Raw genomic sequence first — 24771 nt, 5'->3', positions numbered from 1 at the left:
CTCCGCAGAGACGAATGGGACTGAGCAGCACTACTACGCATCAGCCAAGACACAAAGTCCTCGGGGAGACTCGTGGCACATGTTGACGACTAAAAAGTTGCTCATTAAATTTCAAGCATTTGTCAGTTGGTGTGTATATATGAGTCTGCCTACCTTAAAAAAAAACCCTAAAACTAAAAGAAACAAAAACAACACAAATCTAGGACCCCATTAAATTCCTCGCCTGTTTTCCTTCTTGCATACCATCAGGGGCCTAGACACAAGCTTGGGCCTGTGTTTGCCTGCTCACCCAGGGGACCTGCCTCTGACGTTGGCTTGACCTCATGGAGGAGTGCATGGAGGAAGGGGAGGAGTCTGCTCCCTGACAGCTTCTCTAAGTCGCTAATCACCCACTACGCCCACCCCACCCACCTCCCTATGTGACTGCCAAGAACAGGCAAGGGGACTTTGCACTGACTTTCCTTTCCTGTCCTGTCCATTGCTCTGCGGGCCCTGATCCAGGAAGGTCTCGTGGGAGAAATCATAGACATATGAAGGTAAAAAAGACGGAGAAAGTGAAAGACTGGCAAGAAGGTGACAAAGGGGGTTCTGTAAGACACAAGAATACTTATAAGGATATCAGAGAATATGCAGAGTAGTTGCAATGGACTCAAAGTCTTACCACAGCATCCATAAATTCCATGCAGCGCTTCAGCTCTGGCCTTGTGTCACAGTACTGACGGAATAACAGCCGACCAATGGGCTGCTTCTCACATAGACTAGTGTAGTCCCTCTCTGAGAAGAAGACAGGGGAAGGAAAAAAGATGAGGGGGAGGGAGATAGAAGGAGAAATGTAATACAACACACACTGGACATTACGCTACACCAGCGAGTCCATGAGATGATTACGCTAGGAGGAAATGATAACCCTGCGGCATGAAACTGTAAGTAACTGTATATTTTTGCCCAGCGAAACAAAAAATTGTTGGAAACCATTGAGCTATATCACTATATTAGTGGGCTTAAGGGATAAATTGTTTTCATTTGAATTAACTTTGCGTTGTGAGCCAAAGTGAGAAACGAACTGGTGGATGCCTTTTATAGTTCTCACAGTTAAACTCGAAATAGTCGCAAAAGGGCAATTAAAGGGCAGGAACTGTCACATTTCCTGGTGACAGCAAAACAGTAAGCAATTTTTTTCTGCTTCTGTTTTGAAACACATCTCCATCCACATGAAATACAAAAAAAAAATGCATTTAAAGAAACATATACATTTCAAAATACAGGACAGGCTTAATGTCTGAAAATTTGTTTTGAGGAGCACAAAGAAACACTAAAAATTACAGTATGTGTAGAAACACGAATTGTCAATTTTGATCACCCCATTCGCTTGTGAAGCGCCCTTTTAAACATTTTAAACCTCAGCATGAGCATTTTCACAGCTGCCATCTTAGTGTTTTGACGTGGAATGTGACAAGAAGGGGCAGGTCTGTGTGTAAAACCGCACACTTACTACAACAACCTGGCTGTCAGTCACAAAATCATAAGCCAACGAGCATGCCGCAGATAATCCACCATTTTGAAACATAATATGTATGTCAAACATAGTTTGAGCTAAAATGAGTGGCTGAGTCCACAAGCTCAGAAAAACAAATGTCTCCAGAGTTCAAGACAGAAAACCATTTTCTATAGGAGTGTTTTTGCAAACACACTTACTGTCATCTGGTGGTCTACAAATAAGAAGCTTCGTTTTTCACACCTGAAAGCGACGTCCATGTTTTACAATGACAACGTACCAGTCCTCTCGTCCTTTGTTAGCTAACAACAAGCTAGCACTAACTAGCTGCTTTACAAAAAATACAATAAATAAATTTAAAAAATTAAACTTTTTCCCCAGCGTATATTTTGTTTTTTGTTTTTTATTATACAGAGTGAAAGATTTGTATTTGTATTGCTTGGCATGTTTAACCAAGGAAAAGCAATACTTGCTATAATCAATAGATTAGGATAATGGACACTGAAGTTGCGTAAAAGAAAAGCTTAAAAACTGGGAATCTGAGAAGCGATTATCTACAGTACTCTGCAGAGGTTTTCAGCCACCCGTCATTTTTTATATTTTTCTAGAAAAATGTAAAATGTGTGCAGTAATTTTTTGAAACATGCAAACCTAGATGGAAATATCGTATACAAAGCAAAAACAGGGGTTTTTTTTCCATCTGAAAATACAGATGGAGGCACTTTGAGCAGACTGAAATGTAGAATGCAGAATGGAAGTAAAATATAAACAAATAGGGAGTGGGTCAGGACTTTTCCTCATTATTTTATATCTAATACGTCTTAGCTAAAACAAGGTTTTTCCTACAAATAAACACACTTTTTCCCCCAGACAGATCTAGCTATTAATTTTCCACAAAGTAATGGGGATCTACACAAAAATAAAAAAAAATAAAATAAAATGTAAGGGTCAAGTTAAAAGAAATTCAGCCTCCACACCACGGAAAAAAATGAATTCTACCTTAAAAAAAAAGAAAGAAAAAAGAAAGAAAAAGCGACGTATTATTTTCTGGAAAAAAAGAAAAGAAAAACACCACATGATGTCACATATCTGTTTTTTCTGTACATATCTTAGCATTTTTGGCCCTATTAGCACTAATGGTGTCCATTTGAGTCATATTTCCTCTTGTACCAGCTTTCCATCATTGGTTGACGCTAAGGATGCGCAGGCACACAGGCAAGATAAACATACAAACAAAAACAGGCCACACACATTCATATACACAGAGGAAGAGAGATGCTAGGTATGAAAATTTGGGAGTGCTGACAGCTACAGGCAAACCTCCAACAGTAAATGAAATCTTCACAACAGCCCTCTCTTCTGCACTGTTTATTACACAGGATTTACTTCTGCAGCTCAGCGTTTCCTATTCAAACTTGCCACTTACATGAATACAGCACCTAACTTATCAGGTTGGTCAGCAAACAGAATAGAGATAGGATTTTTTTTTTTATTACTTCCCTTTACACAATGAGGCTGCTGTATTTAAAATCTGACCAACAGAAGCCCTTTCACAAAACTTTATACTGTACTTTGTTACACTTGCTTTCAGACATTATCTTTCATCTTTGATCACCAAGATTTCAGAGGCCTGCTTTGGTGTTTCCCCATCAGCTCTGTGCGGGAGCGGGGAAAGCCCTTTACACTCATAGCTGATGAAGGCAATTTCAGAGCGTTTGAACAGTATTTGGAGCAGTTTATTTGAACTCTGGAGTGGAGTGGTCTGGCTGGAGGAGAACAATGGTGTAGCTGTGTATGACATCTGTATCCCCAAATGTGGCTCGCGCGCTACTCTTGACAATCATTGAAGAGGTTACTGACAGCGTACGATTACGAGAGCACAAGTGGCTTTTATTTAACAGGGGACAATAGGCGATGCGAACCACAGGAAGTTGGTAAAAAGAGACAGGGCAAGATACTCGTCCCATATTCATTAGCAGGCATAGAGAAATCAAAATATAAAATGCAAATTAATTAATCATCCAGTTGGTTTAAATAAACCATTAGATCATCGGCACTGTAAAAAGGTGTACTGTGAAGTGGTGTTGGTAGAGGTGGTGACAGAGGAGAACCAGCTCAGGCTGTCTTCTCTATGTCAAGATATTTCATGTGAAGTAGAAAGCTTGAAGAGGCCATGGTGGTGCAGTGGTTAGCATAGTGACCTCACATTAAGAAGATTCCTGGTCCAAACCTCCTTTCTGTGAGGATTCTGCATATTTTCCACATGGTCTCCAGGGACCCCAGCTTCCTCCCCCAGAGTCCAAAAGGCATGCATGGCGGGCAAACCGGTGATTCTAAATTGCCCATAGGTTTTAGTGTGAGCATGAATGGTTGTCTCTGTCTCTGCATTGGCTCTGTAATGGACTGGCATCTTGTGCACAGTGTACCCTGCCTGTGTTCCTGTGATAGCTGACAATTTAGGAAAATAGGTAGAGAATACCCAAACTAATAAATGGCCAAAGCACAACATCAACATTGGCTTAGTCTGATAGTAATTTTCAAGCAACAAACCACCAGTGCTAGAAAATTTACCAGTGAAGTGCTGAAGAACTGCTGGACTAAGTGTGAGAATGGATTTTTACTTACTGTTGCACTCTGCTCAACCAAGACATTCTCTAACTGCTCTAACTTTGTCCTCTTTAATAAAAACAAAAGCCAAAGAAGACAACTGATCTTTATATATCTCTTGTTCTTAGACAACTGAATGCATTAACACCCCTCACAGTGGCCGTGAAGACAGTCTCCCAGAATATAAAGTACTGCATATAAAGTGTGTGAAACCGACCCAGAGGCAGAACTCAACACATTTTATATTTTCATTGTTTTAGTGGTTTTTGTTTTTTACTTTCAAAAGCATAAGACTGTAACATTTCTGCTATAGCACACAGGGTGCTGCACCGCACCTCGCATAACTCAAAGGCCTCAACAATCAGAAACAGCTCAGGCTGTGCTTTACAATATCGTCCGTGATAAAACCAGAATACATTTTTCTGTATAATAAAAATGTCGTAGTGTGATATAACAGTCTATAACAATACCATGAATTGAAATGCCCTATGTGCGCAACTACGAGACAAGCCCAGGCATGTCTGAAAGCAAGAGCACATGTCAGTGTCCGATTGAGACTAATTATCTAAAAAGACTTCAAAAACATGCAACAAAACAGTACTATGCAAAATACGTGAGAAAAATGTTCCTGCTAAATGTACAGTAATGTCGAAAACAAGGGCTTTAAGCAGTTATTTTACACTTTTACCTGAACATCCTAGGCTATTAGTCCCATGCATGGGACTAATAAAGGTTATCTTATCTTATTTCGCCTCCATTTCCTACACTTCTAAATGCTGCTGCCTGCAAGCTGTAAGCATCAAGAACATTTTTTCAATCTTTTTTCTGTATCATCAGAAATTTCATTATTATTATTCATTTGTAATTATTACTATTCGTTATCCATTACAACAAATTATCGGATAGTTTTGAGGCTAACCTACCCGTCCTGACAAACAGGTATAGATCAACTTTCTAATGCTTTCTTTTTTCACCATTTAATTTCTCACTGAGCATTAGACTAGTGAGTTCAGCCAGCTGACAAAAAACATGAAACTTTGGGTTGGCGTCCCGTCGGCCGTTCTGAAAATTAAACAAACATTTCTTTTGTTCAGAGAAAATGACCTCTGACAAGGTTTCAGTCTAGCATGAGAAGTTTTTCAAGTATTTCGGGACATTTTCATCCTAATGACGAGTTTTGCTTGTTGCTCCAGTGGTGGCAGTTCTCTGCTGAATCACAACACAACTGGCTGACTCTTTAGGGTGACAACATCTAATTTGCGTAAGAAAGAAGCCACAGAAACTATTGTGAAATTGTCTGGAAAGCATTTTTTTCCCCCACTAATTGCAAAAATATACCCGTTTTTCAGTAGGACTGTCAAAATTAAGAAAAGTATCTGTGTCACATTTCATTTTTACTCAGTAAGTTTCTCAGAATTATTTAAATAAATAGTACATTTACACCAGTTGTTAGTGTTTGATTTTTGCTGTACCCATTCACAGGTTTGCAACACACAACAAATCTTTTTATGAATAAACACTGGAGAAATTTTTCTTTATTTTTTAACAATGGTAACAAAGCGTTTCTATGACACTGCAGATCCACTTCATTGATGTTGTGTCTTCTCTCTCCAGTAGATTTTTCGTCCTATTTGTTGTACATGGTTTTCCATCCCAACCAGTCGAGGCAGATAGTTGCCCCTTCCTGATACTGGTTCTGTCCAAGGTTTCTTTCACAGTTGTGCTTCCTCAAAGGTGACTGCCTGAATGTTGGGGTAATCTCTCTAATGTTGTAGGATCTTTACCTTACAATTTAAAGGATTCATCTAGAGATGATTGTTATTGTGAGCTGATGCGATATAAAATTTAATTGGACTAATGCTTTTGACTTTTTGACTGTCATTTGTGTAGAAGGGAGTAGTTTAAGCAATTTGAAGCACATACATTTGTTTCTTTTATTGCATACTCCTTATCTACATTTATATTTCTATGAGGATGTTTACTCATACTTTTTGTGCTCCCCAACTGCAAAACCCCCCTAATTTCTCAATAATGTCTTCCTTGCTTATGAGGAACTTATCCAATTTCCTAAATATGAACAAATATGAAAGGAGATTGGGAAAGAGGGAACGCACACAAGGCAACAAGGTGTCAGAGAAAAATGGAACTGGTAAATAAGGGGATTAAAAAGAGAGGAGGGAGCACTGTAAGGCTCGAACTAGCACGGGATACTAACTGTCTGAGCCAGTGAATGCAGCTGTAATTACAACTCAATCAAAACTCCAATTTAGACCAAGACAGAGTAGATTAGTGAGACAGTGAACAGTCAGCTAAATGCTCACAAGCGTGCAATGGGTGCAGGAGTGCATGCCCGTGTTTGTGTGCAAACAGACACCTGCACGGCCAGTGCGCACTGCTGCTATGCAACAAGCATTTAGTCTCCATCCAAAATACCTATGCTTTCAGGACCATGTTAACATGCTAACGTGTTTGCAGTGATCAAAAGTAAGAGGTGCCCATATAATATATGTATTAACTATGCCAAAAAAATAGAATGGTAAGAAAGAGATGGACAAAAAAGAAAGAAAGATGGAGAGAGAGGTCTAAGGCTGGCAGACAAAGTGCCTGCAGCCCACATAATGTAATCTAAGCTTCCTAGAATTACCGTTCACTTGTCAAGGCTAAGGTCAAATGCCTGACATTATCAAGACACAACAAAGACTCTGCTATCAGTCGCTACACTGTATTCTGTCCACTGTGCTCGCACTCTGAACGGGCAAGTGTGAGTGTTTCTGCACGTGTGTATGTGTGCACGCACATAACTACACGCCTGTGTGTTTAAGCACACCAGGAGGATTATTTTGATCTTGTACTCAGTGTGATAGGGAAATTACGCAATAGCATCTATGTAATAGTGACGTACATAAACCTTAACAGCTGCTGTATGCGCGCATGCACACACACAAGGACAAACACACACATGGGCAGGCACTTATTGCCCATTTTTAGAATCCTGTGCACATTAATATCCAAATGGGAATAAATACATGCAAGGTTATATTTATGTGCTCGGTACCATCCTCCTCACACATTAATAATAATAATAATGATAATAATAATAATAATAATAATAATAGATGGATTGATTTCAGGTTACACAAAGAGATTTTACATTAAATAACCAGAATTGCTGCTTTGCTGTTCTAGGCCTGTGCCTACCAGTTAAGCCAGCGGCCCCCAACCCCCAGGCCATGGACTGGTACTGGTCCGTGAGTCGTTTGGTACCGGGCCGCGAGAGTTGAGGCTCGGGTGTGAAATTTATGGTTTTCAGGGTTTTTATCGGTTTTATTTTGTTGTATTTATCCACGACACCTTAAAGGCCAGTCCGTGAAAATATTGTCGGACATAAACTGGTCAGTGACACAAAAAAGGTTGGGGACCGCTGAGTTAAACTACAGCTTACGAACACGTCTGTCCAGACAAAGGCAGTGGAGGCTGTGAAAAAAGCAAAAATGATCATAGAAACTAACACATTCAAACAAATAACGGATAAACATCGTGAGTTTTGAGTAGTGATCTGAACATCAGTGCTGGCTTGGAGATAATGATCCAGGAGGAGAGAGCTTTAAAGAATTCTTTCGCTTGGTCCTGATTGGGGTTGACAAGAATTTGGCATTAAATGAGTAGAGGCTGATGGAAGGTGTGTGGTGATGAACAGAAGGACTCTGAAATGGATTCTGGTGTGGGACAGGAGCCCAGTTAAAGTTTTGAAGGGACAGGAGTAATAGTGGTTGCAGGACTACGGCATTTAGCAGAGTTGTACAGGAGTTTGATTACTTGTACTGTAAAGAATGCAGTTGCAGTAGCAACATCTGGATGTGCTGGAGGCATGGATAAAAGTTTTGGAAGTAAAGAAAAAAAAAATTCCTGGGGAAAAAATGTTCTTTGCTGCGACACGCTGAGGTTAAAGGAGAGAAGTGCCAAAAATTACTCAGACGCAGAGTGGAGTTGCTGATGGTGAGGCACATTTGGGGGTTTGGGACCAATCATGTCCTGACTTATCATTTTAGTTTGAGCCAGTAAACTTTCATCTGCGATTTAATGGTGCTGGTGTCCAACCACATCATGTTGAAGTATGACGCTATCAAAGGGAGAGGATCCAGAGGATGAATAGAAGAGGGACAAGCATTAAACACAGGGGATATCCTGTGATAGAGGTGTGCCTGGGCTTAAGTTCATGAACTGTTGCTTTGTTGTTTGAAATACATGACTGAGAGGCTGTGGCAGGGTTATTAATGTCGGGACAAAAGAACAGTGTGGTTGTTGGTATCAAAACTCGTACTGAGTTCGAGGAAGATGAGGATGCAGTGTTAATCAGAGGCCGAATGAGGAAGGGAGAATGGTGAGAAGAGATAAGTACACACTGGGGAATTCCCCAAGGAACTACATGCCTAACAAGCATGTAAAGAAATGTATGTGTGTGTGTGTGTGTGTGTGTGTGTGTGTGTGTGTGTGTGTGTGTGTGTGTGTGTGTGTGTGTGTGTGTGTGTGTGTGTGTGTGTGTTGGGGGGTAAGGATGTCCATATCCATTGTGATTGTTAGCTGGTGTATTGCAACTCCTAGACACAACCATGACTGTGAATATGAAAGTTCACCTGACTGTGGACAGGTTGCCACAGACAGGCCTTCAGTTTCTCCTGTATGAAACTGAAGGCCTGTAGTGGCAACCTGCCACTGCATTTGGCGAATAAAATTTGAACTTGAACTTGGTTCCAGAAACTGTACAGCCACTTACAGTTATTATTATTATTAAGGCGGACATGGAAATCACCTGGGATAGGAACAAAAAGGTGAGAATGCACACAACTGGACCAGAGATGGAGATCGATTTTTTTTCAAGATTTGGATAATTAGTTCTATGAATGAAGACTTGCGATCTGAAATCAACACGACGACGAGTGCAATCAACACCGAGTATGAGACATGTCCTCCGCGAATATGTGCATCTACATCTTTGACTCTGCCTTCTTCCTATCCTCTCCTGTCCTCGAAAGATCTTTTCTCTCGTTGTAAAAAGCCTCTCTTTCCCTCTGTGTTTCTGTTTTCCACTCGTGCTCTCTGTAACTCTCCTGTTCTGCCACTCTTATGTTTCTCTGAAGTGGCTGAAAGAGTGAGAGAGAGGGAAAGAGCTGCAGATAGTGGGAGGGAAAGGCATGGAGATAGAAAAGAGGGAGGGTATGCGAGTATGTGGGGGAGGGTAGCACTGCAATCTCTGGCAAAGATAGCTGTGACGCACTATTACACACACACACACACACACACACACACACACACACACACACACACACACACACACACACTTGTGCTGTGGCATTCAGGGAACCATGGTGGGTGGGGGCTGGGGAGGTGAGAAGATAATGAAGCCCAAGAGTAGAACTCTTGTCGGGGGCCACAAAGAGAAAATCCTGCCAGTACTTTCAAGTTAGACCTGGAGGTTGAGAAAAGGAAGGAAGCTGGGGTGAGCATGCTTTCATTTGATGTGTGAACAAGCACAGCAGAAATGTTAAAGGAGAGCTTGAGATTCAGAAACAGCAGTACAAACAGATTCCCTGTCTCAGTCACACGCACACAAACACACACACAGGGTTTCCTGTCCCTTGCTTGTAACTACGGGTGGAGACGGGTAGAAACAGGAAGGAAGTCCAATCTGAACTTCCTCACAGAGTCAGGCCCACCCCAACGACACAGCATGGCAAGTTATCTTTTTGTCTCACACCCACATGCACTACCAGTTTCTTACCGATGGTGCGACGTAGCTCCTCACACTGGCTGATGTGCGGGAGTTTTAGCATCTCTTTCCATTTCTTGCTGCGGCCATTCCTCTTTCCTCCTCCACCTGAGACACAAAATGAGAGTTTCCTCGTCAGCCCATCTATGCTTTAATATTGCATTTGGAGTCTTTAACAGTTTCCATCCATTGGCATTTTCAACACAAACATATGAATAGGGCTGCTGTGAGGACATAAGCCCCACCCATCTGCTGTTCAAACCTACTGTGTGCAAGGATCAGCCAATCAGAATAAAGAAAGGGAGAGGAGCTAAAACAGCTTGTTTTTATTTAGTTATCCTTTACTTCATCCAATAAGGATTATTTTTTAATTATGGAAAACAATTCTAGTACAGTCAAAAAACATAAAGGTGGAAATATGGAAATGAGCACAATAGGTTCACTTCAAGTGTTAGGAAAAGTCTCAGTTATAACCACATGTCTAAATTAAAACCTCTCACAAGAGAAAAGATTTTAAGACATTTCATAACTATCAAAATGAAATGAAATACTTCAGACTTTTTAAGACTCATGGGAACCGTGTGTGCGCGTCTATGCATGTGCGTGTGTGTGGGTGTGCACAAGCTTGTTCATGTTGACCTTGCTTTGACCAGAGGCCAGAGCAGGTGGTTCATCTCACCAGTCGCCTCCATGCATCATGGCAGGGCATGTGGTGAAGAATGTTGACAGCTTCAAAGATCATGGGGCACACACATATTGTGTGTCTCTCTCTCTCGTAAATGCGTGTGCGTGCACACACACATACACTCGCACACACACAGTAATGTTGGGCAGTCGTCTTGGCAGATCAGATGACCCTGATATGAGTGGTAAACGATCTCAAGGCCCAACAGCGCTCTACAGAGGACCCCAGTCACTCTGTATATTTCACAAGGAATCTCATTCCAATAGCAGCAGGGGTGTGTGTGTGTGTGTGTGTGTGTGTGTGTCCAGAGAAATGGGGAAGAAAAGAAGTCAGGAATGGGAAACAATCCAACTGAGGAGGTTTGCCTGCAGACTGTCTCATCTGGAAATCCCTTGCATTTCCCCTCGATGACCTTCTCATCTCAAACTCTTGCCTCAAGCTCAGCTACACCGGCTATGCTGCAGACATTACATAGTCCACACCCAGCCAGATCCTTTACACAAAATCTACGCAATGTCCAACTGAGCCAATGTAAGAATATAGCAGAAAGCTATCCATGTAATTCATAGTGGGCAACCAGTACTCTTGTATCCTGCCTGTAGCACACTCATGCTATGTAAGTTGTAAGTACAAATCCAAAGTGGATGGTTTCCTGATATTTGCTAGATGTGAGCATGTGTGGATACTGTTCCAACCTTATTCCGTGGACATTATCCACAGGTCATCATTCCATCATTACTGGATCACACACACACACACACACACACACACACACACACACACACACACACACACACACACACACACTTAAAGAGAAAATCTGATATTTTATAACATCTGTCTGCAAACTCGGCCATTATTAAAATAGGTGATCAACATTTTAAAAAGTAGCTCGACACACATTTGCTGATTACAACATCATTTGATTAGGACTGGTATTTTATGGTTTACACAATGCCAGTAAAGTTCCTCTGTGCTATCTCACAGCTTTCCTGCCTTCTCTTCACTATCCTTTCTTAATAAAAGCTACAAAGCGTACATAAAAATATATAAAAACAATGATCCTTGGAGGACCATCCTGACAAAGCACATGGTTCAACACAAATTCACAATTACCCATTTTCCACTATTATGATGGCCTACTTGTGCATCCCAAATCATTGCTAACAAAGGCTGGGGGAATTATACAAGGAAGACAAAAAAAAAAATAAATAAATAAAAATATCACAGTTGTATCTGTGAATAATCTATGAATATTCCCTCCCACAGCCGCTTGCGTCAGAGGTTCCTACTTTAGAGCCCAGCTATTTTGTGGTGCCAGCTTTTAGGGACTAGGAGCAGTCCTTTTTTTCTAGTAGGAATACAAAGACCTGGTTCTAGATTAATCTCGTTCATTAGGGCTGTTCGATATAACGATATATATCGGATGACGATATAAAAACGTCTATCGTTTAATTTTATCGTTTGTTTCGTGGTGTCGCAAAATAAACTGTTTACGGCAATATTTTTTCATCGTTTTGATGGTCACTGTAGTGGCTATATTAATTTCTTAAAGTTCTCTCTTTCTCTTGTATTTAATATAACCACACTACAGACGAGCAAGCATATGCGTTGTCGTTAGCAACAACGACGATAAAACCATCGCGGCACGTGTCCACTTATTTATTTTCCACATAAACATTTCACAATAAAGCTCAAGATCCTGTTGAGACTTTTCAAAATAAACTGAATCATGTGAAAGAGTATTCAGAGTGTTTACGGATGAGAAGCAAAAAAGAGCCGCCAGGTGCTAAAAAATAAACCTTAGACTCAAACGTTAGAACAGGCTTTTCCCCGCAGCACGCCGTGTAATAAATACTCACAAAGAAAACGGCGGCCGTTACAACTCATGTCTAAAAATGTATAGTTTCATGCATCGGTTAAAACACTCGACTCCAGGTACGCAACGTGCAGCTGGAAACACTTCACGCAAGTCGAGCTGCCCGAGATTCACAGAATTTACAAAAAATGTTGAATTTTTGTGATTTATATCGTTATCGGACGATAGATGTCTTATATCGGGATATGAGATTTTGGTCATATCGCACAGCCCTATCCATCATCAGTGGAAAGGGGACAATAAAAAGATAAAAATAGCTAAATGTCTTTAGCCAATTCTCATCTCTAATCATTTCATATCTGCCTCTGGACTGTCTATTATACAAAAAGGATGCAAATACAAGGCAGTCTACCTTCCTGAAAACCTCCTCCCTTCAGACAGGCTTGCGTGTTTGCTTATGCCGCAGACAAATGGATGATCAACACTCTTATGACTATGTCTGAAGATCTCTGAATATCAAGATCCTATGTGTTTAAAAGTAAAATATGCAGACATGTGAAAATCTGTCAACAATCCTGGAATAGATAAAGTTTTTTTGTTTGGTATGTTTTCCCATGATTTGGTTAAGCGGAAGAAAATGGATGAATGGATGGATAGTTGTGGACTTTTTGTGGATAAATGTTTGAAGCTTGTGGTAAATTTATGCAAGTGGTTACCTGATTTTAAAACATGCAATACTGACATTTTATGCGCTCACAGTACTGTGACAGTCAACAAGGAGAATAGGGGCCAGTATTAATGTTTGATAAGTCTGTGCATTTCTAATTCTGAAAATCTTTTCTTTTAAAAATTTAAAAGTAGATGCATTTCTGCATGTTTTAATAATTAAAAAAAAAACATTAGTATTTATATGTGACAAAAAAATTCTATCAGGGGAAGAGAGCAACCCATCTTCTTGTTTCACAGTTAGTGAATTTAAAATGATTAATGTTGGTTTTTCTCGATTACTATGTTACATCAGTACATCAGCCAGCCTAAGTGTGAGTGAGCAACATAGACAGTTTGATTATGAAAACAGAGAGGGAAATCCTCTGCCCCAAAGTTCACTAGACACCAGCTGGCCTGGCAGAGACTTGTGACAGCTTCAGCACAAAATCTCACAGGAGGCCATGACGGTCAAACACCTGCAGAACGAACAGTGTGCACGCTCGGAACACTACAAAAACAACATCCTCATACATCTTCTTCTGCATCAAACTACTTTAAAAAATAAAATATGAAAGAGTTCAACTTTCTGACTTTGCTGTCTGTTGCTTGTTGATTTTCACCCTGAACAAACTGCCTGAATTAGTTTTACATGCAACATGCAACAGTAGTACACACATTACAAAAAAAAAATGTTTTTTTTTCTTTTAACCGTGAGAAAACTTACACTGTTTAACTGGAACTGCTTGTTGATATATGAAGCTTTTAAAATCATGTGGCATCAGGTTGTTGAAGACAGGTATGCTGACGGACCTGTTGTGAGGCTCCAGGGCACACACACCACACACACATACACACACACACACACACACACACACAAAGCTATGTTTCCTTGTTGCAGGAAAACTGAATACACAAACAAAAGAGGCCAACGAAGAAAAATGTTGAAGCCAAATGTTGGATTGGCTGTTGCACAGCTGTTGCTGTGTGATGATGGCCAGTTGCAGGAAAAGTCTGCAAATATATTGAGCCAAAAACACTGCAAGATTGATGAATACAATCAAACTTGCTCTGCAGAAAGTAAGAAATAGACAGAGATTTACTTCTCTCGTATTGCCTTCTTATACTGTGAGTAGGAAATGTGAGTGTTTCAGCTAATGGGCTCTATACTGTAAAATTACACGAGACTCAAATTTCCGATGGAAAGAAAGAGAAGGAAACAGGAAATAACTGACAAAAAACACCAGATAGACAAAGATATTGAAAAGAAAAAAGATTTTAATAGCAAGCTTTTGAAGAATGTGTGTATGCGCGAGTGTGCTCATGCTTGTCAGAGCCGGCTGGGCCACCCCACCCTGTTTAAAGTCACTCTGACGTCAAAGCCATGTGTGCAGGCCCTTAATGCAGACAGGATGGAGCAAGTATTTATTTAACTTTGGTTCTCCCCTTCGAGAAAACGGGGCCCTCCATAAACACTGACTTCAGAGAAGTTTTGCTCATTCATAGCCGAGCTACAGCCAGCGCTGAGATCACCAAGCAAGATCTGCAAAAGTCCAACGCATGTGCTGCAGTGACGAGACAAAAAAACCTAAGACGGACTGAGGAAGTCTGACATCAAAAACAAGACATGCAGCTTGAGGATATGCGAGAATGCACATTCCTTTCCTGAAAGAAAAAAAGTTATAGAAAGCGGGGTCATCCCGGTCGTACATCAGTAAGATGTAGCAACATGTCACCAGCTTTTCTGGTTTGAGTTAGACTGGCTACAGTTGCCTCACATCACTCCCCTCTCCATTTCCCCTTGTTTCCTGTCACTCGGTACTGTCACCCATCCAACCAAAGCAAAATGCCACAAAAAAGGCCAGAAAAACTGCTTTGGCAACAGCTGAATAGATGACCCAACATAACACTCAGCTTGTTTAAAGTAACTTTATGTAACCATGTCTTTCTTTTTGATAACAGCCAACAGTCTGTCATTTGTTAAAGGGGACACAAGTGCCATTTGTTCAAATGTGAATAGAGAAATTATATACGTACAAATATATATAAATAAATAAATACAAATTATAGCAGACAAAGTCACTAGCAGTGTTATTTATCTTCCTGAAGTGTATTTTAGTGTATTTTCTGAAGTTTCAAGTCTAACCGGTTAGACACGTATAAAACTGAGACTGCAGAAAAAATAAAAAGAGCACATGTGTACACTAAGTATCTTCATGGAGCTACTGTTTGCAGTTCTGTCTGAGGTGAGTTATGGCTGCTTTAATGAATGTACATTCATTGTCCTCTTTTGAGTCTGCTTTTTCTCCTACTCTGTGATCACTGGTGTGCTTGTAGCTCATGTGCAAGACAAATTCAGTCCCTATATCACTGCCTTTACTTCTTTCATCTCTCTTTCATCTCAAGTGAAAGAAGAAGCCAGACTGGAGGTTGCACATTCGACTGTAGCAGTATCGTTTCAGCGCAGCTCCCCCTGCCCAGCCACATCCTAATTCCTGCAGCAGTTACAAATCCACACTTCAGATTTGCCTTTTATTAATACCAGTTCAAATAGAGTTCACTAGTTATTTCACAGAATGTGTAATAGTACAATTAGGCCTTACAAGTGAGACAAAAACAGTTTCTGCCTGGAAACAGGTGAGACAAAACAGAGACGCAAATCAGTCAGACGATTAGTGCATCGAGGATGCATCTAAATCCAAAACAGCTCTGCACTCCATGGACTCCACAAGACGTCTGAGGGCTTTAGGCACCAAGCAGCAGAAAGTTCAGTAAGGTACAAGGTGAAGCCTCCGTGGATCGAACCTGTTTTTCTAACAACTTCTAGAGATCAGTTGAGTCGAGATATGGCGAAACCTTTGTCATGTTTTTCAAAAACATTACATGTTTTCTTTAGTGAATCAGATTATATTATCCCACCATCGCCATGAAGGGTCATAGCAAACTAAAACTGCAATAAAAATGTTAAAAAACTGCAATAACATTTAGGCAGGAGGTACATCTCGAAGTAATAACCACATAGACCCCAAGTTTGCTGGCCTTGATATGGCCCTTGTGTGGCTGGTGCCACTGACATCAGGAGGAGGGCAACTTTTTATCTCTGTGTGCCACAAATGATCATTTTAATACTCAGAAAAATACACTCTAACAAAAAAGCGTTATTTAAAAATAAGATGAAAAGTCTTATTTGCTCCGATATTGGGAACTAGAAAACAACAGTTCTAAAACACTTAAACGACAAAACACCATCACCGAGTATTTTCTCTGCTGTGATTCCCAGCTTCTTCAGATGTTACCGTGAACATAGAGCAGCGCTGCTGTCATCACAACTCGTTTTTATTTTGAATCACCATATGGCGGAAGACGCCCGGCCATCTGATGAACACATGTCACATGCTGACACTCGGAATAACAGCCACAAGGCCAGAAAATCCAACTCGTCTGTGACAGTCACAGCCTGACCGTGGCAGTAAGCAGCCCGTATTCACACAATATGATTCAGCCAGTTAGGCTACACACTTACGCAGAGTGACTTTTAATGAGTACGTGAAGGTTTACTTCTTTGAACTCTGACATAAAAAGCTGCGTGAAGGTCAAAGATGGGGGTCACCATGTACTTTTGGCACAGAGAGAGGTAATAAGCCAAAAACATTGTTGAGTAAATTAACTACATTGCACATGAGAAACGTTTTTCTAACTTTCAAAACACTGATAATAATGTTTACCAGGATATTCTTACTCAGTACAATCACATCCTGAATATTCGGCGCTTCTTCTGATTTGAAGCCTGTCCAACAGCAGCAGCATAGGTGGAGGTTTGTATTGGACTGCCGCAGCCATCTCCCAAAAACACGACTTAAATAGTAGGAAATGAAAGAGGGTCACACATAGTTTAGGCCCATTGTAATACGAGCATGCACACGCACATAGGCACAATGGAGCCTGGCCATGATAAATGAATGGTCTGTTGCTTTCCCAGTCACTCTCATACAGTGTGTGATTGGCTGGTGCAGCCCCTGATAAGGAAAATATTAGCTGTGAGTATCTGTGTTGCCTATTGAGAGCAAAGGCCCAGTGTTTGCGTAAGGTAATCCATCTGTATACTTGCACTGAAAGACACACATCAGCTGAGAGAGAGGAAAAGAGAAACATGTGAATATCAGCCAGCTCTGCTCTGCTCTACTCCTCACCTCGCTCACATGTTCTGATTCAGCCTCTTGCTGCCCTCCATATATAAACAGTTCTCTTCTCCCGTTATGCCTTCATTAATTCTTTATAACCAGACTTTCCTCCTCCTCCATATGGCCCTGAGAGAAAGAGTGGCTCGCGTGCAAAACTGCGAGGAACGCTGCAACATCACAGTAAATTCCAGTGACAACAAACGAAGAAGTGCGTGGCAGTGCGTGGGGGGGGGGGCAGCGGATCTCACATGAGGTAGGACAAGCAATTTCTCACATGAGCAAAATGACAAGCACGAGCACACACACACACACACAGAGCACAGCACTTTGCACATAAACAAGCTCCCGTGCTCATTCCAGCAGCGTGCTATGGTGTTTTGCAAGACCTTTTCTTCCTCATGTCTCTGTGCTTGAGGTATTCCATTAAACCGAGCCGAGGCGTGCTTGAAAACTGACCCTTGTTTTCACAGTGTCTTAGGGGAGAAGGGGGAGGGAAGGACAGTACGGGAACATGGTCAGACTAAACTTGAGCAAGATACCGACAGACTTCATGTGGGTTTAAGAGAAGAAACTGAAAGGTTAATCATCTGGGAGTTATCTACAGCTGTCTCTTCGACGAAGGGTGGAATGGTTAATTTCATAGCCTGGCAGGGAAAACTGAAACACAGAAAAGAGGCCTTCCCAGAACGGGGCCCTTGAGCACAGGACACATAGAAGAGATTACACCTTGAAAATGAGCTTTAACAGGACAACACATCGAGTCATATTTGAAGGCAGGACTGACGTGAAATTTACCAAGGACAGAATCTAAAACTGCGACTTTATTAATGTTATAAAAAGAAAAATGTATAAAGCATGAAAAATCTTTAAGGGCATTTAATACACTTTCTACAACTTCTAAAAAACCTCTTTAGAGCAACAAAGCATAAGTCACCACAACACTCCGAAGCCGCTCTTACACATAACTTACACATTGTTAAAAGCAGACTGACAGCTGGGTTGTCGTAGGAAGAATGCCCATTTAACATTTAATAGATGTTCATAAAGTGCTTCAAAAGTGCCTCTTCATGTTTACTCAGCTTGCCAAGAAGACATGTTAATGAACATCCCAGCAGCCACCCAGCTAAGCATCCCTGCTAAAGGTATGCAGCAGAGCCGAGTACGCAACACAGTGCATCTCGTTCTCCGCACAGCCCATTTGTGGGTGTAATAACTGTAAAATGAGTCCCACATCAAGGGACAGTCACAAAGCAATGTGTTTTATGAGCCTCAGCTGGAGGAAACACCCCAGAGTGATGACAACGAGTGTTAGCCCAGCTACAACCACAAAACTAATAAAGCTACGCTGGCTAACGTCACAGAAAAACCCTCACAAGTGGTCTGAGAGGAGTGACGGGATTCAAGTTTGAATGGTGGTAAGGAGAGGGCAGCGCACGCACAGAGGTTAGTGACACCAACACCAACGCAGCCATATCTGCTTATACCTGTATTGTTCTATTGCAAAAGAAATTTGAGAGAAAAAAAAAAATCAAAGCTCATGTGAGCGCTGGACAATCCACATTCCTTCCATTTTAGGTCTGTGATTACATTTAATTCCAGAAAGTCCGAGATTGAAATACCACGTAGGTTCAGTCTCTTTAGCGTAACTCTTGGTGATTACATGTCGAGGTCTCCAGTGGAGTTATCTAACCCTTTACCATAGTCTTCTGTAGATAATTCACATTACTACTTAGCGATTATACTGCGTTTGCGTCCCAGGAGATGAATGTAAAGTTGGTGACAGCTGAAACAAATTAAGATTTCTGCTTTAATAGGATACAAGAGCATATTTCCATTTATCAAATGCATAATACTTATATTGCAGGACAGTCAGATCAGTGCATTTCCAGTCTCTCAATATTTAAGAATAGTTGCTGATGTTTTTTATTGTTTTGTAATTTTTTTTTTAAAGCTATCTGATTTCTGTGACAGCTTCGCATATCTGCTGTTCTACAGAAACAAACAGAAAACACCCATCAAATGACATGAAAAAAACAAACTAAATATCATTCAGTCAAAGACAAAATGTTCTGATTGAAGAGATAAATTTTTTTTTTTCCTCTTTGCCCCCATCATGTCATCACCAATCCTCTTCCAGCAACTATATTTATAACACACAGCTGAATACAACAAGTCAATGCAGGCTCTCAAAGAGCACTCTGGGAAACGCAGTTTCAAAGGCAACTAATTTCTAATACCGGCACCAAAGACTCGCCAACAGTAACACACTGTGTTAGCAGTTTCAAGTCAAGCTTCACCAAAAGGCCCGAGAGCTAGCTGAAAAAAAAAAAAGTACTACAACACCCATGATCCTCAGCAGTTTAAACTTGTAAAGTGCAGCTTTAATACATATGGTAATACCAGTTAAGGCATTTTGTTTTGTTCTAAGATATAAATTAAGCCTGAGATGTTAAAGTGCTGTCATCTGTCAGCATTACTGGATACATGTCTGGATTTTTCTAGGAACCTTTTCCGTTTTTAACTGTTTACAACACCACTGCTAATATTAAGCTTCAGCATAGAGCTGGGCGATATGAGATTTTTTCATATCACGATATGTTTTTTTCATTTCAGGCGATAACGATATCTATCACGATATAAGCCAAATAACTATATTTGTAAGATTTAAATGTGCCGTTGCTCACAAGTAAAATGTGAAATAATCAGCAGCTTGTTTTTAAATATTTATTTCCCATAATAAGTTCAACAGGGTAGATGTACTTAAGGAACATGAGACTTTTTCAGATAAATAAAGGCAAATATTGCAAACTACACAAAAGGCAGCCGCTAAAGCGTTTAAGTTTCAAAATAGAACAAACGAAACAGACTAAATTGTCAATTCCACTTAGAAACAAAATATTAATTCTAAAAATAAATCTTAGTTTGTTTTACAGAAGAACAGACAAAACTGACTAACTTTTGTCAATATCAAATAAACTGAGAACTAAAAGGAAATTCTCAATCTCTCCTTGTTGTATAGCTTAGCTTTTCAAACAGTTTTAACAGTTACTTTAGTCTGACAAAAGCCGAATGACGAATTAGCGCTTCCAGTCAGAGACTGAGGCTACGTCCACGCGTACACGGGTATTTTTGAAAACGGAGATTTTCTGTTTTCGTTTTAAAAAATAATCCCGTTCACACGTAAAGGCAGAAATGAAGGAAAACGCTGCTATGAACATGCCAAAGCAGCAGGTGGCGCTAGATTCCTAACCGTGCAGAAATGTTGGCCAATCAGAAGTCTAGAAGCCTCGGTGGGAAAAAGTAAACAAAGCTGCGGCATAGAAGCAGAACAGAGTCGTATGTGTGGACGGACAGTAACTGTGTGTATATGTAAGCATTTAAACACTGCAGAGAGTAGAATTAACAGTAACAGTATTGTAGAAATTCATTTCACCGAAACAATAACGCGGCGCACAGTGTGACGCATGCACCAGTTTATTGTATTTCCAGACTTGCTTTCAGCACAATTTACAGTGCACGCTACTCTGTTTTTTGTCAGACTTGAAATAGCCGAAATACCTTCACACTACGGAACTTCTTTGGCTCTTCCGTTCGACAATCTCTCCGGCATTGGAACCATCATCGGTTTTCTCTTCGGTCACGCTCGGTTGATTTTTCTAGTCGGCACACTCATTTCCTCCATTACGCGCTGGCTCCATTACCCGCTGGCTGCTTCCCAAACAAACACACGTGCGGCGTGGCACTTGTGCTGTGCGTAGCAAGTCACACGACGTGACGCTGCGGCTGTGATTGGTTCAGCTCTGCGCTACTGAATTTGGATCGGCTGACCTTTTTTTTTTTTTTTTTTTTTTTTTTTAAGAGGACAAGAGCGGCGAGGTCTATCGCGATAGCTTAATTTCTCTATCGAGTAAAAGTTATATCGCGATACATATCGTTATCGTTCTATCGCCCAGCTCTACTTCAGCATTAGTTTATTTTTCCAGGTGTACAAAGGGAAGACGTGTCTCATAAAGTTTCTGGCTTCCTTCATAATCTCCTAATTAAGACACAGCTGTACTGTTTGCTTAAAAGCAATATACCAGTGTGTGCCTAAACATCTTTCCCATTTCACGTAAACCACTGTTATATTGAAACTGATCACCAAAAGGTCTCTGCAATGCAGCCATTAAAAACACTCTGACATATAAGTGCAATGGGAGGAGAACTTTTTACAGCAGAAGAGTAAACATAATTTTTCCTCAGCACTCTTCACGCCACCATCTGCTCCTCTGTGATAGGGTGCTCTGCCAACTCAGGTGCCTGCAAAGTATTGTAAACAGTGGAGTCTGCAAGACAAACTATGATAACAGTTTTTTGGGGTTTTTTTTTAATGATCTCAAGTGTCCGTGTTTAAATGTCATGTATTAAATATTTTCTGTGAACATGAACCACCAAAACCACACATCAAATATGTAGTGGTCAGGTTTGTTTATTTACAGTTAAATATTGAACATGGTTGCTTAACACAATGATTAATACACTTCATCGCGGGATGCTTAATGAAACTGCTGCGTTAGGAGGAACTCTTGATTTTTCGGTTGAAGTCGTTTTCTTCTTGGTCTTCCCCCAAACGTCTTCAAACTTCGGGACTTTCTGTTTAACTTCTCGTCACAGTTTAAGACCGCCTCCCCATCAATTAAATACTGTTATTGTTACGCTTTTCCTTTTACATTTTATAACAAATGCATGTGTGAAATTCGCATAGGCAGGGGTGTGGAGCATCAGGAGCAGTGTCATCTCAAACCACTTCCTTTGACGCATGTCATTTCCACTGTGCCAGACTGAACACACCCTATTATAACACTTCTCACTGTGGCCACCCAGTTTCACATGCACAGGTGTATAAAGAATGACTGTATAAAGTGACACTCAACAGTTTTCTGGACACCAACAAATGTGTAGCGGTGATTCAGAGAAGACGAAAACTGTCAACAGAACCCGAGTTGGTTTGCACAGCTTAAGACTAATAATCTGTAATTTTCTCTCTCCACAGTGAGGTCAGAGAGCTACAGAGCAAGTGATTTAATGTCTTGCTGAAGGACACATCAGCAGGGTCACGCAAACGCTGTTATGTACAGTATGGCATGAAGGTAACCAAAGAGAGACTCTTGGATAGAAGGCCACTGAAATGTGATGCATAGAAGCTGCTTTCTGTCTGGATTTGTGTGCTTTTAAAGGTGCTGTTCGCTCTGCAACTAGTTACTCTGCCATTGTGAAAGACTTTGCCAGCTGAGAACACCCACCTATGGAAAGATGATTTAACATCCAACTAGTCTCCAGTGAACCTTCCAGACATAAACTGAGGGGCTGTTGGCCGTTTTAGGCTTAATGATAATTAAGACAATGAATGGTGAATAGCATAGCAGGGAGAAATATAAAAACGCAACTCTAACTATAAGGAGGATGCTTGTGGTGCTGGTGATTTCACTTTCCACCCTTTCCAACCAAATAAAAACAGTGTAAAGGTGTAATAAGCTAGAGCTTTGTATTTTCGCTCAATAAACTGATGTGATCAACTGCCTGTTAAATGACTATCCGGTTAATCAATAAATCTTTCCGTTTCCAGTGCTTTAATTATGTATAACATTGTGAAATTGTTGACAGATGTGCTCTTCCCACTATCTTTGTGCTCCGAGGGCCTCCGAGGGGGGTGATAAGAGAAGGTGAACTCCGGCAGGTATTGAGCCTGTAGATCCGACTCTTGTGCAGTAATATCGGGACATTCGTGGGAAGCCTTTGCCGAGCACCATTTAAAGGCAGCGAAAGGAGAGCCTGGTGCTTTGTCTCGTACGGAGCAACTGCTGCTATGAAATGGATTCACAGCTGCCGTGAACAATCCATTTCACGGCAGTGTTGGCGTTCAGTCTCCAACTGAAACGCATTCTGAATATAATGTAAACCATAAGCAGGGAAGGCCTCTGCACACCGAGGCGCGACCCCCACTCCAGCCTTTCGGGCTTGTGAGTGAATTTGCTTTCGAGAAAAATGCATCAGCTTGCATAATATCATCTGAAATCACAAAGCCTCCTGCTCGATTTTGTTTGGAAGGGGAAGAAAGAGAGAAAAAACACGAGTGGAAATCGTTGAGCAGTAATTACACTTCTTCTCTCCCCCCGCCCCTCCTCAGGCTGCTGATACAGTGTTGCACACCCACCCAGCGCCCACTCACTGGCTACAAAAGTGGCCTCGCTGCTCTGCCATCTCATGGAAAACAGATGGATACTCGCCTCTTTTCCACCTCCAGGTGAGCTGCCTCTGTGGGATCCCCGGCCCACTGAGCAGTGTGCACGATCGAGGCTGTGGAGCCTGGGCCGCCGGGGCTACCTTCTAGTCTCCAGAAGCCCCTCACTATCACATAACCCCCTTCCCGTCTAATCAACAGCCAATGCAGCCGCATACTTCTGCGTCAAAGCACCACACGCTGACTTTACCTGCCTAATTAGGCTTTAAACACACCGAAACCTACAATGACAGGTAAGAAGGCACCGGCGCAAAGAGCCCCGCTGCGCAGCCGAATTTCGCTCCACAGTCAATAACGTGGATATCATTAAATGTCTGTTATGTCATCGTAAATATCCACCAAACCACTGCCGCCTGTGTGAAAAAATTCGCTCGACAGCCTTCATTTAACGCAGCCATCTAAGCACGATGCTGCAAACACTCCCTGCCTTGTTCATCTCCAGCCTTCGGGGCCTTACGTTAAGGTGCCCCGGTGAATCTGCGTGCAGTTCTTGTGCGAGCAGCAGATTTCGGCAGAACATGTTTGGGTTCTGCCCGGAGACAAAGCACTGCGCAGGGATGCGAGACAGAGAAGGCATAAACCCCGAGAAGGACAGGCGGAAAGCTACGGCCAAGTCGCCGAAGAGGGGGAGAAAAGACGATTCATTCTTGAAGCCATTAAGCTGAACTTACCTTCCCGTGCCTTCAGGAGAACCGTGTTGGCCACGATATTTTCAATCTCCATTGTCAGAATGTGAATCCCGAGCAGTCGCGATACATTTCACTCAGAGGAAAAAAGACGGTTTTTCTGATCAAACGTGCCGACGACGGTGAGGCTGCTGCACGCGCGCAAGGCGGACTCTGCGCTGGCGCATAGTAGGAGTTTTAATAGTGGTCGTCGTTCCTCTCCATTGCAAGATGTGTTATCAAACCCTACCTACACAGCTATACGGTTACGACGGGGCTTGTTAGCATTCACAGCCTCCCTCCCGTCCCTCTCCGCCTGCTTTCCTTCCTGTTTCAGCTCCCTCCTCCTCCTCCTTTTCTTCCTCCTCCTCCTCCTCGCCCCTTCTCTGCACAACGAACCAGCAAGAGCAGGAGGGATCAATTTACAAGCGGCACAACTACACACAGATCCACACACAAGTGCATTCATGTATACATGCATGCATGTCCAAGACTTAACCTCCTGAAACTGCCTATGGTTATGTCATTTATTTGGGATTAAAACGTGTTTATGTGTGAGGTTTTTTC

At 41.5% G+C, this 24771-nt stretch overlaps 1 protein-coding gene across 2 annotated transcripts in view; it reads right to left on the bottom strand.

Annotated features, from left to right (window-relative positions):
* The window catches only part of grk4 (G protein-coupled receptor kinase 4), a 54968-nt gene extending 30428 nt beyond the window's left edge, over window positions 1-24540 (bottom strand). The window contains exons 1-3 of one of the 2 annotated variants that reach the window (XM_085410668.1): window positions 24211-24540; window positions 9882-9977; window positions 662-774 (exon numbers count right to left, since the gene is read on the bottom strand). In XM_085410668.1, coding sequence (XP_085266794.1) covers window positions 662-774; window positions 9882-9977; window positions 24211-24262 — 261 coding nt within the window. In that variant the 5' untranslated portion in view covers window positions 24263-24540. The remainder of the gene's footprint in view (window positions 1-661; window positions 775-9881; window positions 9978-24210) is intronic. The other variant, XM_085410667.1, reaches the window with a different exon arrangement.
* Window positions 24541-24771: the final 231 nt, after the last annotated feature.

Source organism: Rhamphochromis longiceps, linkage group LG6, assembly GCF_057381845.1.
Source record: "Rhamphochromis longiceps isolate RC_006_pf linkage group LG6, R_longiceps_female_GT1.1, whole genome shotgun sequence".
Lineage (NCBI taxonomy): Eukaryota > Metazoa > Chordata > Actinopteri > Cichliformes > Cichlidae > Rhamphochromis > Rhamphochromis longiceps.
This window is presented reverse-complemented; position numbering and strand designations above follow the sequence as displayed.